Source organism: Pholis gunnellus (assembly GCF_910591455.1).
Source record: "Pholis gunnellus genome assembly, chromosome: 2".
Taxonomy (NCBI): Eukaryota; Metazoa; Chordata; class Actinopteri; order Perciformes; family Pholidae; genus Pholis; species Pholis gunnellus.
Window position 1 is genome coordinate 3,068,330 of NC_136536.1, and position 14,415 is coordinate 3,082,744.

At 44.1% G+C, this 14,415-nt stretch overlaps 2 protein-coding genes across 3 annotated transcripts; one reads left to right on the plus strand and one right to left on the minus strand.

The window, feature by feature from the left end:
• birc7 (baculoviral IAP repeat containing 7) lies at positions 1-3,901 on the minus strand (the record flags this gene model as incomplete). The annotated part of the gene is made up of 7 exons (XM_079183046.1): positions 1-200; positions 337-402; positions 1,460-1,669; positions 2,242-2,287; positions 2,400-2,481; positions 2,588-2,687; positions 3,409-3,901. 7 exons carry the CDS (start codon positions 3,899-3,901, stop codon positions 1-3), a joined length of 1,197 nt encoding a protein of 398 aa, XP_079039172.1.
• A 1,288-nt stretch (positions 3,902-5,189) lies between these two features.
• On the plus strand, positions 5,190-13,129 carry LOC306707416 (YTH domain-containing family protein 1-like). Of its 2 annotated transcripts, none has more exons than XM_079174867.1 (6): positions 5,190-5,744; positions 6,519-6,543; positions 8,260-8,339; positions 9,446-11,119; positions 11,271-11,315; positions 11,825-13,129. In XM_079174867.1, exons 1-6 carry the CDS (start codon positions 5,718-5,720, stop codon positions 11,849-11,851), a joined length of 1,878 nt encoding a protein of 625 aa, XP_079030993.1. In that variant the 5' UTR covers positions 5,190-5,717; the 3' UTR covers positions 11,852-13,129. The 2 variants fall into 2 exon arrangements, with proteins under 2 accessions (XP_079030993.1, XP_079030994.1); XM_079174868.1 differs by having other exon boundaries at positions 9,446-11,110.
• The last annotated feature ends 1,286 nt before the right edge of the window (positions 13,130-14,415 follow it).

The following is a 14,415-nucleotide window of genomic DNA, read 5'->3' on the forward strand; positions in this document are numbered from 1 at the left end:
TCAGGACATGAAAGCACGAACGCTGCCTCTGATGACGGCTCTGCAGATGGGGCAGTGACGCAGGCTGGCGGCGCAATCGCCGCACACCACCAGGTGACCGCAGGGGATGAAGACGATGGACACCAGTTTGTCCATGCACACTTTGCAGGTCCTCTCCTCCTGCAGCTGCCGCAGCAGCTCCTCGGGGCTCGGGTCCTTCGCTGTCGGAGAAACCGCAAAACAGGACAAAATCATTTTAAGTTTCAAGAGTGTTGAGTCTGCAGGATAGAGCGATCGCATGTCAGCAACTCAAGGGTGTTTTTCCCCCTGCAAAGTGCATAGGTGTTGACCTCTGACCTTTCTCTCTGATGGGTGTTTGTGTCCTCACATTCGCAGCGCTGGAGCCCTGCCTCGTGTCTGCCTCTGTAGGACACACAAGACAGTCAAACATATTATTATATACTAAAGCATTGATATTTGGGTTATTACCATGTGCTCATATTATTAATTGTCAAAAAACAATGAATTGGCAGATTATTCTTTAAGAGGTTAGCGTGTAAAATGACAGTAGTTCAGCATGCTAATCATTAATACCTCTAGTCTTATTACAAGCTAGAGACCTGTATTTAAAACGTTAAGTAAAAGTACAATAGCATCGTTAGCTAAATGTAAAGGTGTGCAGGATTTGGCACCACCTAGTGGTGAGGTTGCAGATTGCAAACAACTGAAACGTCTCCGGTTTGCCGAGCATGTAGGAGAACTACGATGGCCGACGCGGGAAAAAAAGGAAAACGTTAATGGCCCCTATGTAGAGCCAGTGTTTTGGTTTGTCCATTCAGGGCTACTGTAGAAACATGGCATATGAAGATTTAAATGACTCATTCTGGGCCCACTTAGCCACAATTGCCTGATTCTACACTTAAAGAAAACATACTTATTAATATTATATTCCATTTCTACGAATACATCCCCCCTACATTCTGCACAACGGTCTGCTCGCTACATGCATACAGTCTTTTCAAAATATTCTTACATCTTGACAGGAAATAACTTAGGTTAGGTTTAGGCAACAAAACTACTTAGTTCGGTTTGGGAAAAGATTGTGATTTGAGTTAAAATAACTATGGAGGTGACGTGACTGAAGTACAGCGTAAATAAATCAACGCTGACTTCTTGTTTTACGCGGGACACAAACAGCTGGTCTTACACTTCCTGGTTCATGATTACCTGGATTACATGCAAATTTATTTTGTGGGATATATATATGAATTACAGATCATACATTTGTTTGTAGGAATAGCTACTGATGATGATGATCTGAAAAGCAACCATAGCTGATAAATGTAGTAAAAAAGTTAAAAGAAAAACACATCATGTTCCTGTGAGTTGTAGTGGAGTAGAAGTATAGAAAAGAAAAAAGGAAATACTCAAGTAAAAGTACCACAAGAAATGTACGTAAGTACAGTACTCGTGTCCGTACCTCTGCTCTGTGACCCCCTCTGTCTGTCCTGCTGCTCCGCCTGCAGCACGTCGGTGACCAGGTCCGACACAGAGGTGTAGTGCTGACCCGTCAGAAGGTACTTGGTCTGGACCAGACTCTCCACCAGGCCGGCCTCGAAGCCCATCTGCAGCACCGTCTGCACCACGGGAGAAAGCATGGCCGACGACGCTCCCAGACCACCGACCACATCTGGTAGACGAGAGGGGAGGAAGGGGGGAGGAAGAAGTGAGGAAGACGAGACCAGCGACCAAAAAAACTACACATCCACGAGATGTCACATTAACTATGAGGAACAAATGTGTTCAGCTTAACTTTTTTTTGTCAGTATATTCTGCTAAAATGGATTATATTTGTATGGAATAATTGCCCTGAAACCGTGTGCAACAAATGGTTTCCATAGCACCCCCTAATTACTGACATCCTCTAGCAAACATGAGCTCAGCTAATTGAACATCCAGCTATTTGGATTGTCAGCCGCCTCCCAGAGGACCTGCTTTTCTTCCAGAGAGTCTAATTTGAGATTGTAGGTGGTGTTGTCACCATGTCGATCTGAGAATAATTGAATAAACGGGTTCCAGCTTTTCTTTGCCTCCCATTTGCACAAACTGCAGTGACACTCACAACCTTCTCCCCTGTTGTGTGAACAAGCTAGAGAGGATGTTGACACTTCGTGCAGGATGCACGGAGATCATTTCTGGCATCAAATCCAGGTCTATAAAGGTTTCTTATTCCCTGCCTTGTCTGCTGTTTATGTGACTTACCATTTCTGGATCCGATGTCTCTGCCTGTGGAGGTCTGTGATCCGCCCTGGAAAAACAATCATATTCTTAAATGCAGGAATCACAAACTGTCATTTATCAATCATCATGCATCATTGTGTGATCATAACGGCTGCTGTTAGAGGAGTGAACGTTCTCACCACAGTGTCCCCCAGATGGAAGTGAGAGTCCTGTATGTTGCTGATGTAATCCTGCCCTCTCTCCTGGATCAAAAACTCACATCTGAGAAACATGAAGACTCCGTCTTACAAATCTTCTAAAGCGTGAATGCTGAACACCAAAAAAAAACAACCAAACTTTTTGTGTGTGTTTGAACAAGTCCTCTTACCGTGGAAACCACTTGGCGTGCTCCTGCCAGGGGTCGTCTCCCGGCTCCCAGTTCCTCAGACCTCCATCGCAGTGGAAGCATTTCACGTTGTCACCGTGACCTGTCAGGATGAGCAGGACTATTGTTATGATTACATTTTTGCTATTATTATTTCTGCTTCTACTCTCATATTTTGGTCGTATGGATTCTCTTCTATTCTGACATTTGTTGCACTTCTGTCCATCCTGGGAGAGGCATCCTTCCTTTGTTGGTTTCCCTGAAATTTCTTCATGTTAAAGGTTTTTATTTTTTGTAAATTGCACCGAATGTAAAAGCCCTCTGAGGCAAATTTGTGATTTGTTATATTGAGCCATGAGAGTCTTTTTACAGAAACTCAGCTGTAACATCTCGTTACTCTCCCTGTGTCCTAAATAAAATAAGAAAATAAAAGAAATCACTTCATAGGTCAAACTGTAAAAGGAATCAATATCGTGCACAAACTAAAAACCTGTGTTAATAACACTAAAGCTGAATCAACCTCCTCTCTGACACAATACTTTATTTAAATGTTGTATTATCACATTATGTTGTACTTGTTTTTCTTTGACTCTGTGTATTGAAGCTGCTGAACTTCTCTAGCAGCCCCAGCGTTGTCCAGGTTGTTCTGTCCACAACACCCATGACTCAGCAGGACAATTGTCCCATGAACTCTCTCACAAAGAGAGGTCACTCCAGCAGCGACCGGGGTCAGTGCTGAACAACTGACAGAAATATTATTATCACTCGATAAGTGTTGCTATATTAAGGTATTAAAGAAGGAGGATGTAGGAGACAATGAGCACCTGTGTAGAAAAATCCTGCTCGTACGAGAACATCTGGCTGGACCGAGGCCTCGGTGGGCCAGTTGTGGAACGTGGTGAGCCGGGAGTCCTCCGCCTCCATCTCCGGGTAGACCGCTTGCCCGGCGGTGCCCTGGTCATCCATAGTCATCCTCTGGAGCTGACTCAACAGCTGACCGTCCACGGAGTCGGAGGATCCGACTTGGAGCGGGATGTTCCCCACGGCTCGGCCCAGTGTGAAGCCGCAAGTGGGGAAATGCCTCTCGTGCTCCACGGCGGGGCTGTCCTCGCGCACCCAGCATCTTAAAATCCCCCCGCAGCAGAAGCACTGGACTTTATCCCCGGGGCCCAGGAAGAAGAAGCCCGCCTTGGCCAGCGCTCCACATGTGACGGGCGCATCTGCTGGCCAGCTCTCAAAAGTTCGAAGTCTCTCCCCTTCCCCTCGCATCCGGGGCTCCTCGAGGACGTGCGGCGCGGTTCCCCTGTCATCCGTCATTCTGTGGCGCGCAGCTTCGTCTCGTCCTGTGCCGGTCGTCCCGTTTGCGGTCCATAGTGGAGCGCGCACTGAAGGTGAGTGCAGCACACCAGTTGAAATAATCTGATCAGCTGCGGGGGGCCTGCGCTGCGGCCTACGGCAGACGGCTTTCCAGAAAAGCCACCGAATGCCAGAACGTTATGCGCTCATTGATCCTTGAATGGATGAAAAGCCTGAACGTCGCTCCGCCTCTTCGGACAAAACATGTGAAGCATTTCAGAAAGAAGAAAAAAAACACTATGGCCCCATAACAACAAAGAGTTATTAAAAAATACCATTGTGAAAGCTTACAACCTTGAACTTTTAAACCATAACCCTACAAGAATAGAATGATCTCAACAATAACAATGGTTTGTTTGCAAGACAAATAATAAGGATGAAGGTGAATTAGTTCAAAACATGATGAGTCTCTTTTATTCTTGTTTGTGGGATTTATTGTGGTGTCAAAAGCTTTTTAAAGATTTAAATCACAACATATTTGTCTATTAATTATAATACTCACAACACTCATTAAATATTTACAGTCTATCTATAAAAAGTAGCATGGTTTGACCTTTGATAGATTTGTATGGGGGCTGTGGGTGCATCATTGCTGCCACCTGGTGGCGACGGAGAGTAATAACTAGAACAGTTCTAGTCATGCTGAAATCACCAGTCACTGAGATAAACTGTATCAGTGTACCACACACACACACACACACACACACACACACACACACACACACACACACACACACACACACACACACACACACAGTCTGCTGATCGCCCCGCTGACGTTGTTTTACGTCCACACAGATTGCAAAAAAAAACAATGTCAGAATAGTGAAGAGTGAACTGAAGTTTATGTATGTAATGCTTTATGTACGGAAGCCCAAAAAATAAAGATCCTGTAAGTCATTATAATGAGAACGTTTATCAAAATAAGGACTTATGTCATAATTATAAGATCGTATCTCATAATACTGACTTAGTATCTCATAATTATGACTTAGCATTTCATCATTGTTCTCATTAAATCTTAATTTTTTTCATCACAGTGTCAGAAATTGGCTTCCATATCAATGGAATCACGGATATTAACAAATAAAATCAAACAAGGATGCTTTTTGCACCCCCCGCGGGGAGCCACGTGCACTGCAGCTCAAAGCCCGGATGAGAGCAGCCATTGGGGAAGTGTATGAGCTCTCTCTCTCTCTCACTGTGTCTCTCTCTCTCCCTCTCTCTCACACACACACACACACACACACACACACACACACACGCTCTCTCTCTCTCTCTCACACACACACACGCTCTCTCTCTCTCTCTCACTGTGTGTGTCTCTCTGTCGCTCACACACACACACACTCTCTCTCTCTCTCTCTCTCTCTCTCTCTGTCTGGAATAATAAAGACAAAGTAAAAGGCGACCGAGGAGGTGCAGAAATATTCTATAAGCTCCAGAAAAGCTTCCAACCGGCGACACATAAACGTTTATTTTCGGACTGCTTTCGGACCACCAGTATCCGGAGGCGACAGACTTTTAAACTGTGGAAGTTTAAGATACTGGTGCACACAGCGGAAAAAACACACACACACACAGCTGAGCTACAACTGCTAGCTCCACAACACACGATAAGCTAAGCTAAGCAGCTAGCCGACATAAGCTAACTGGAACTGAGCTGTGTGTGAACTTGCTGTTTTTTTTTCTTTTTTTCTTCTCTCAAATCACGGGGCCTTGGAAAAAAACCCAGTCACAAGCTCCGGCTGTTGTGAGAAGACCTGCTTCATGAATAATGTCTGCCACAAGCATTGACCCTCAGGTAGGATTGTTAGCTTAACCCTGCTAACGTTAAACGAGTTCTTTTTTATATTGGGCTACGGCTATTCATTGGAAGTGCTAAGCTAGCTAGCCGCTGACGTTAGCCGGGTGCATGTAGCTGTTAGCTACAACGGCTACATTCCGGCAAACGGTTAAATGTGTTTTTAACGGACGTTTAATTGGAATGACACTTAAGTTATACGTCAAGCATGCAAACCTGTGTCAAACACATCTTTTAACTATAATTATATATCTGTAGAATCAACGTAGTAGGAAGAAAACAACAACTATTGTAACCATTAACGGCACAATACGTGAAAGCTAACGTTAAAATGATTATAACAGGGGGTTCGAGCTAACTTATTCAGTGAAGCTCCAAGTTTGTGTTTATATTGAAGGTGGTACAAACACCAGCATTGTTTCTAGGGTGACTTTGTCTAAGTTACGAGCTGCTGTTTACGCTATTTGCGTTTGTAAAAGCCATTTTAAAGAGGGCTAAGCCACGTTAAGCTAACTAGCTAAGTTGTGCGTGCGTTAGCTAAAGTTACAGACCAATTAAACGACTAACTATTATAGCTAAACTGTATTTATATACAGCTTTTCACTGGTGAGCAACGTTAGGTAATCATGTTGCATTGCGTCTTTTCGGGAAGTAGTCTTAATGTTGTGAGTAATACAATAAAAAGCTGCAAACAGTCAGTGTGAAATCCCCCCAAATCAACTGAAAATAACTGTGTTTCCTGTTTTTCCTTCTTATGCTACAACGTGTGTGCAGAGATCAAAGGGACAAGCATCTAAAGGTGAGTTGTACTGTATTTGTTTGTGTATACCTGTTTATCCTGGGCTCATACCTCCTCTGACTACATCTGCATCACATACACTGTCTTTGACATACACACTGCTGTCAGGCTACACAATATTTTAGGAACATAATATACACACTCAAGGATCATTTATTGTCATTATGCAACACAGGGATACACAACCAAATTCAGTTGCAGCCCATTTTCAACACAACAAACGCATTACAAAGAAAAGCATTCGTACATATATTTATATACATGCACATATTCAGATGCTGGGTCTTGCCACAGTGTGGACAGGACATACAAATTAAATCAGATGAGTTACTTTGACTGTATAGTATTTATGTTCTGAAGAAGTTAGTATTACATAAACATTATCAGGGTCAGGGGTCAAATACTTGAGTACTGTGAAGACACATTGGAGTACAACATCCATCAGGTCATTAAACGGGCGGATACTTTTATGTCTTTGTCTGCTGATAGTAGGCATGATGAGAAGATGTCCATGATGCTCAGTTTTAACCTGCACGGTGTCGATGCCATCCGTTGAAGCGGTTTCTAATGTTATTGGCAGATGCATATTTGGTGATATTTGGAGATTCCGGCACACCCAAAGCTGTCTTTTGAGTATCACACACTCTCAGCCCCTGTAGCCTTGACAGTTGTGAGTAACAGAGATATTGTAGTCTGCTTGGGATCTGGGAGAAAATTCATTCCCAGCATTATCCACCTTGCCACTGTCCCGTCCTTATTCTGAGGATATTTCAATCATATTCCTTAATGCACCGGTTCTGTTTTCCATCCCCAGTTCACCGTTGTCTGTGCACATTAGATAGATCCTCCTCTTGCTCCTACATTAGTCAAAGTGCTCGGTGAACCAGGAAAGAGGAGCTCTCCTTGCCAACGGAAGAGGAAACAAAGGCAGAGTCCTTTCGTCCTGTTTTGCTAAAGAAATATGGCGGTTTCAAACATACCTAGCAGACAGTATTGACTGGTTTGTGAAGCTTCCATGGGTGTTTTGTTTATGCTTTAATCTCTTAAATCTGACCACAGAATCCTCTGTGAGAGGGCAAACTGCAAAGTTTTATAGCCACCTTTAATCTCGAGAGATATGGTGCAGGAAAATGTTAACATAAATCAGAGATCCAGAATGTTTTTGCATAATGCATAAAGATTTACTGGAAAGTCATTGTTGTCAGTTCCTCCCCAACGTTAGCGGTGGCAACGCTGTTGTTATGGCCTTGTAATGGGATTTTCTTTTATGATGTTGTAGTCAACTTTGATTTACTGCGGTCGGTGAAGGAGGCGCAGTGACAGGCAGGTCTTGACTCACGCTTCACCTGCAGGCCTCGCTGGCACTACGCCACGGGCTGATTCACCTCCAGGAGAGGCTCGTGGCTCACTGATTATTTAAAGAACGTTTAGGGATGAACACATGCACACACAAGGTGGACAGAGAGAGATTACATCATTGGATAGATGGATATCAATACACCTTTATATGGAGTTATCCTTAAATCTGTTGTGTGCTGTGTTGGAGCTGAGCAAGTTAAATATGTATTTTCTTTTGTTTTACAACATTATAATTGAATCCTAAGTCGATCATTTTCAACTCAACTTTATAACTAAAACAGCCATTGCTATCACTATCTTGAAACAGTGAACATGTGTATTTAAATGTGCATTAATGTCATTTTTCTTTTGTCGCAGTGCAAAATGGTTCACTGCATCAGAAGGAGACGGTCCATGACAATGACTTTGAGCCTTACCTCACCAGTCAATCGACTCAGGTAAACCTCGACGGGCCTCATTCACTAACTGCACACACACCGTGTATCTGAATGCGTCTCATATTAAAACAGAATTTATTCAAATGGGCTTTAATAGAATATTTTAGACTATTTAAAACGGTTAATTTATCAATTCATTGGCCAAGTGTATTAAATTACTATGAAATTGAAGCGCTTACATCCTCATCAATTATTGCCATAATTAAAGTATAGTATACTATAAAATATACTAAATATTTCAGAGCTTCTTTTGAGGTTTTTTCAAATTAACTTTCAAATGTCTGTCTTCATATTTTCTGACACCATCACCCGGAAAAGAAATATCACTATTTCAGTTTTTGACCGCGGTGAAAATGTTGTTTTTAAAGAACCGAAACGCCCAAAAATATGGATTGAAGCAGAATATTCATTTAGTAAAAACGTGGTGAATATAGGACATTTTTACATCAATCTTTTTTCTGTTCATTTTTGACGCTCTGGAGTTATTGGTATTTGTATCACATGAGTGGAATTTAATTCTACAGATAGTATAATACTAAGAATATGATCTGAATCTGCAACCGTGCAGAAGTACAGGTTCATACAGGACGAATAGATAAACCTCTGCAGCATTCAAATGTTCAGAACATCCTGAAATAACGATGAAATAAATGAGCTCTGGGTGAAAGTTCTGGCTGGATGTCCTCACTTTTCACATAGCAGGTGGTCCTTGTCCTCCTGCACCTGGTTCCTTTTCTTCTGTTCTGTGTTTTTTATTCGCTTTAAAGTAAATGTTTCATTTGTACCTGAGCCACAGTCCGTATCTCAGGGACGCGACATTCACCGCCTCGGTTATTTTATTTATTTAGTTACTGTCACGACTACGATGGGCATGTTAACGTTTTTTAAATTGTAAAAGAATGAACATTTCTACCCACATATTAGTAAATGAGCATAACAAAACTCCTGCTATGTTTAAAACAAAGACTTGGTTATTACTACAGAAACACAACGTGATATTTGGCATTAAGTTAGTCGCTCATGTCGATGTAGAGTTTTATTTACATCATAGGTCTGATTCAGTCAAACTGTAAGTCCCTTGCTAATGTTGTGGCTCTGCTGAACAGAACAACAGCTACCAGTCCATCACCGACCCCTACCTGTCCAGCTACTACGCCCCCTCCATTGGATTTCCGTATCCCCTCAGCGAGGCTCCCTGGTCCACAGGCGGGGACCCCCCTATTCCGTACCTCACCCCCTACGGAGCCTTGAGTAACGGAGACCATCACTTCATGCCGGACACGGTGTTCGGGCAGCCGGGGGGCCTGGGGAGCAGCATCTACCCCCACCGGTTTAACTTTTTCCCCGAAAACCCTGCCTTCTCTGCTTGGGGCGCGAGTGGCTCCCAGGGCCAGCAGACTCAGAGTTCAGCCTACGGCGGCAGCTACAGCTACCCCCCCAGCTCCCTGGGGGGCACCCTGGTGCCCGATGGTCAGACGGGCTTTCACAGCGACACCCTCAACAAAGCCCCCGGCATGAACAGCCTGGAGCAGGGTATGGTCGGCTTGAAGATCGGAGGGGACGTCACCGGCCAGGGCTCGGGAGTCAAGGCCGTGGGGTCCGTGATCGGGGGACCGGTGGTGGCGACCGCGGGGAACGGGGCCACGCCAATCGGGATGCCGCCGCCCAAACCCACCTCCTGGGCGTCCATTGCCAGCAAGCCCGCCAAGCCGCAGCAGCTGAAAGCCAAGGTGAAGCCGGGGATGTCCAACCTGGGGGGGGCTCTTCCCCCGCCTCCCATCAAACACAACATGAACATCGGGACCTGGGACAAGGGCCCCGTGACTAAAGTAGCCACAGCTCCACTGCAGCAGCAGCAGCCTCATGGCCTGCCTCCTCACGCCATGCCTCTCCAAGGCCACATGCAGCAAGGACCCATGCACCCCCCACCGCCCCAGTCTTTGGTGCAGCCCCAGATGCAGCCTATGGCCTTACAGACCCACCATCACCAACACCAACACCACCAGCAGCACCATCAGCACCATCAGCCACCGCCTCAGCCCTACCAAAACCACACCCAGCCCCCGCAGCCCCAGACCCGCTGGGTGGCCCCCCGCAACCGCAACCAAGGCTACGGGCAGGGCGGCCCCGGCCACGACGGCGGCGTGATGGGGATGGTCGGTGGCGGGAGCTGCGGCCCTCAGACGTGTGTCAGCCAGGGACCCGGTGCAGAGTCCCACCCGGTGCTGGATAAGCTGCGAGCCTCCCACAGCTACAACCCCAAGGACTTTGAATGGAACCTGAAGAACGGACGTGTTTTCATCATTAAGAGCTACTCCGAGGACGATATCCACCGCTCCATCAAGTACTCCATCTGGTGCAGCACGGAGCACGGCAACAAGCGGCTGGACTCGGCCTTCCGGGCCATGAACGCCAAAGGCCCCGTGTACCTGCTGTTCAGTGTCAACGGCAGCGGCCATTTCTGCGGCGTGGCGGAGATGCGCTCGCCGGTTGACTACGGCACCAGTGCCGGTGTTTGGGCGCAGGACAAGTGGAAGGGCAAGTTCGACGTGGACTGGTTGTTCGTTAAGGACGTGCCCAACAGCCAGCTGCGCCACATCCGCCTGGAGAACAACGACAACAAGCCGGTGACCAACTCCCGTGACACCCAGGAGGTTCCGCTGGAGAAGGCCAAGCAGGTGCTCAAGATCATCGCCAGCTACAAACACACCACCTCCATCTTTGATGACTTCTCCCATTATGAGAAGAGGCAGGAGGAGGAGGAGGAGGAGGTGTGCAAGGTGGGCACAGTAATCTCACTGTGTTGCCTTCAATATACCAAAAATATACATACACCGTTACACATGTTGTTGTTTTTGCAAATTGTTTTTCTAGTTCATTCGTGTCTGAGAGGCTAATCGTTGTTTTGCTCTGTTTTGCTCCTTTCGACAGACTTTTGAACCTTCTCCGATACCGAACCGCTCTCGGTTGGATCAGGTAAAGAATCCTTTTATTATAATAATAATAATAATAATAATAATAATAAGTAGTATTTTCTTGTTGGTGTCATTGACTATCCCACGAGTAATAAGTAGGGCCTCGAAATAATATCTCGACATTTTCACAATGTCTCTTAAACTATTAATATTGTTTAATTTAACCCGTTGATGTGTTCTGAAGTCAGACTTGTCTTTGTATTCTTAATCAGTTCGACAAGATATTCACACACTTTTTCAACAGTTTGCATATTTATTTTATATTTATTAGTATTTTTAACCATTGATATTATTTATTTTAAAATGTTTGATAGACTGACTAGCTGACTGACAGACTTAGTGCTCCGAGTATTTGGGGCTTTTTTTCCTCCTGATTGATGAGTGAAGATGACATTTTCTGATATCTGATCCCTGCTCTGAGTAGATACACGTAGACCTCGTTAAAATGTGCTGTCATGTAATATTTAATTGTCTAATGTCATTTTATTTTTGTGTTCTTTTTCCCAACAGGAGCGCCAAAACAGGAATAAACAATAGAAGACATTCATCCTCGGCTTGATCAACAGTTACAGACTAGGACTTATGATTTAAGAGACAGAAGAATATGAAAATGCAAAGTCCTTCATTTTTTTTCTTATTTAATCCTGGTGAATCTCTGCCATTGTCGAGACTCGTGCTTTTTAATTCTTTTTTTTGCCCCCATGTACCGCCCACCTCTTGTGCAGGGATAACAAGCTGATTAATGTTCCACCACCACGCTCTGTAGTCTTCTCCTCCCGTTCCATCCTCTTCTCTCACCACACTGGGTTTCTCTCTCCTGCCCCACACCTCCCACCTCTTTCCAATTGAATCAGGGTCTGACTGCACCTCGGAGGAAAAAAAACGAAATCTGCCACTTTATATTTCAGTACAATCAGGATCGGACGTGTCCTGCCCCTCTTTGTCCATTTGGGGGCAACATTGCCATGCTTCAGAGGTTCTAACTGTGCCAACAGGGTTGGAGGATCCCAAAGGCAACGTTCGGACTTGGAGCCGCCACGATAATAAAACTTCAATGTTTTATCTATTTTTCATTCAGATCGACAAAAATCTCTATTTTTTTGGCTTACTACTGACAATTTTCATTTCAGAAACAGCTGTTTTCTGGAGCCTTAATGTTTCCTTTTTAGTTTTTTTTTGTTTTCTAATTATTGGTGACTTCTCAAACGAACTGCTCAAACAGTGACACTGCTGGAGAAATCAGGGATAAGTGTGAAGTCACACGGGACTCGAGACATTTCCGAGGAGGAATTGCAAAGGCCTCTGGGAAAAAAAAATTAAATAATGGATGTGTCCTCCACGACCAGAACTCTCACCGTTTAAAGTCAGAAAATTGTACTCTTGCCATCCGTCACGCCCCTCTGCTTCGCTCTGTCTTTAAGGGTCTTTTGTATGTTTCAGATTCTGCTTCGTGTTCAATACCCAGTCTGACAGAATAGCTGCATCCACCATTTTAAGTTGTTTTATAATCACAATTATGTCCTGATGTAACTGCTACATTGAATGAATTGTTGCTTCTTCTTTTTTTGTTCCACAAAATGGGGGGGGGGTGTGTCACATCTTTTTGTCCATTCACCATCATTCTGTCTTAATCCTGGTTTTTTGTTTTTTCCCCTCTAATTAGTTTTTTGCTAATAAGTCTGTCATGTTGGTCGTAATGCTAAGCTTTAACGTAGGAGCCTATATATTCATGGAGAAAGCCTAAAAAAAATGTATAACCTGAAAATTAATGTAACTGATTTACTATCGAGTAAGAAGAAAAAAATAAGAATGAAATGTGGTTTCTGTGTGTTTCTTGGTTGTTGCCGAAAGAAGAAAAGTTAGTTCAAGACTGAAACCATCGATACAGTGAAGTACTTTCAGGAAGAAATAGATTTGATTTAAAAAAAATTAAAAAGAGGTGTGTGTGTGTGCACATGTGTGCACGCGCACACGTGTGCACGCGCACACATGTGCACACGTGCACACACGCGCACACCTTTACTGTGTTAAGACGTCAGAAGTTCTGCTCTTGTGTCGATAGTTTTGATCAGCAATACGGTGAACACGTTTTCTCGTCTCCGTCGCTCTCTCCCGGTTACCGTAGAGTCGAGCTCGGGTGACCTGCTTGTGATCAAAGTGTTGCAATAGAGGGACGTCGGGTTATAGACGGGGAAGTCTTCTGCATCAACACTACAACACTTAATGACATGCAATATTAAATAGACTGATTATCTTCTAGGCCACAGTTTGTAGTGAGGCGGTGACTTTGTTCAGATGATCCATCTTAGTTTTTCTCCGTAGAAATCGAGCCTTAAATAAAACTCCGTTCAGAAACTGTTGTGTTGATCTCCTGACTTCACCTGTAGTGACCACACACACACACACACAGAGGAAGCTCTGCGGGTCTCTGAAAGGTTTTCTCAGCTGGATCAGTTTCTTTTGTTTTCTATTTATTTTATTTGTCATAGTGTTGCTACAGCTGACTTTACTGTATCTGTCCTGATATCAAAGCAGAGCTCTGTTTCCACAAGATAATATATGATGGAGCACTAATGATGAAGGTTTATGGTGTTTAAAATGTATTGTCACACAGAAAAAGGCTTCTTCATAAGTAAGTGCAGAGTGTTTGATCAGAGGCTCATTTAATATTTAAAGACGAGAGGCTTTAGGTTTTAATCCTTTTTTTTAATATAACCCAGATGTTTTTCCCGAGATGTCCTGTACACCAAAAAACAAGTGAGATCGTTTTATTTGACAAAGTAATATATTTCTTCCACACTTTTTGTTTTTTAGATTTCCCTTCACAGGAGCTCTCCGTGGTGCTGATTTCCTGATGTGGGGTGAACTTCTGGTGGGATTCTCCGATCACGCGGTGAAGTAAAGAACTCTCTCTGGAGTGATGCACACTGTAAGTGACCTCACGTTACATGGTGACGGAGATATATGACTATGAAATGTTTTAAGAAACAACGATTTCAAAGATCACCAGCTGGCAGTTTGTACAAATCTTCTGCTCAAGATTTAAAAGTTTGTTAAAATAAGTCACATTGGATGAAGTTCTGTGAAAGGATAATGTGTGT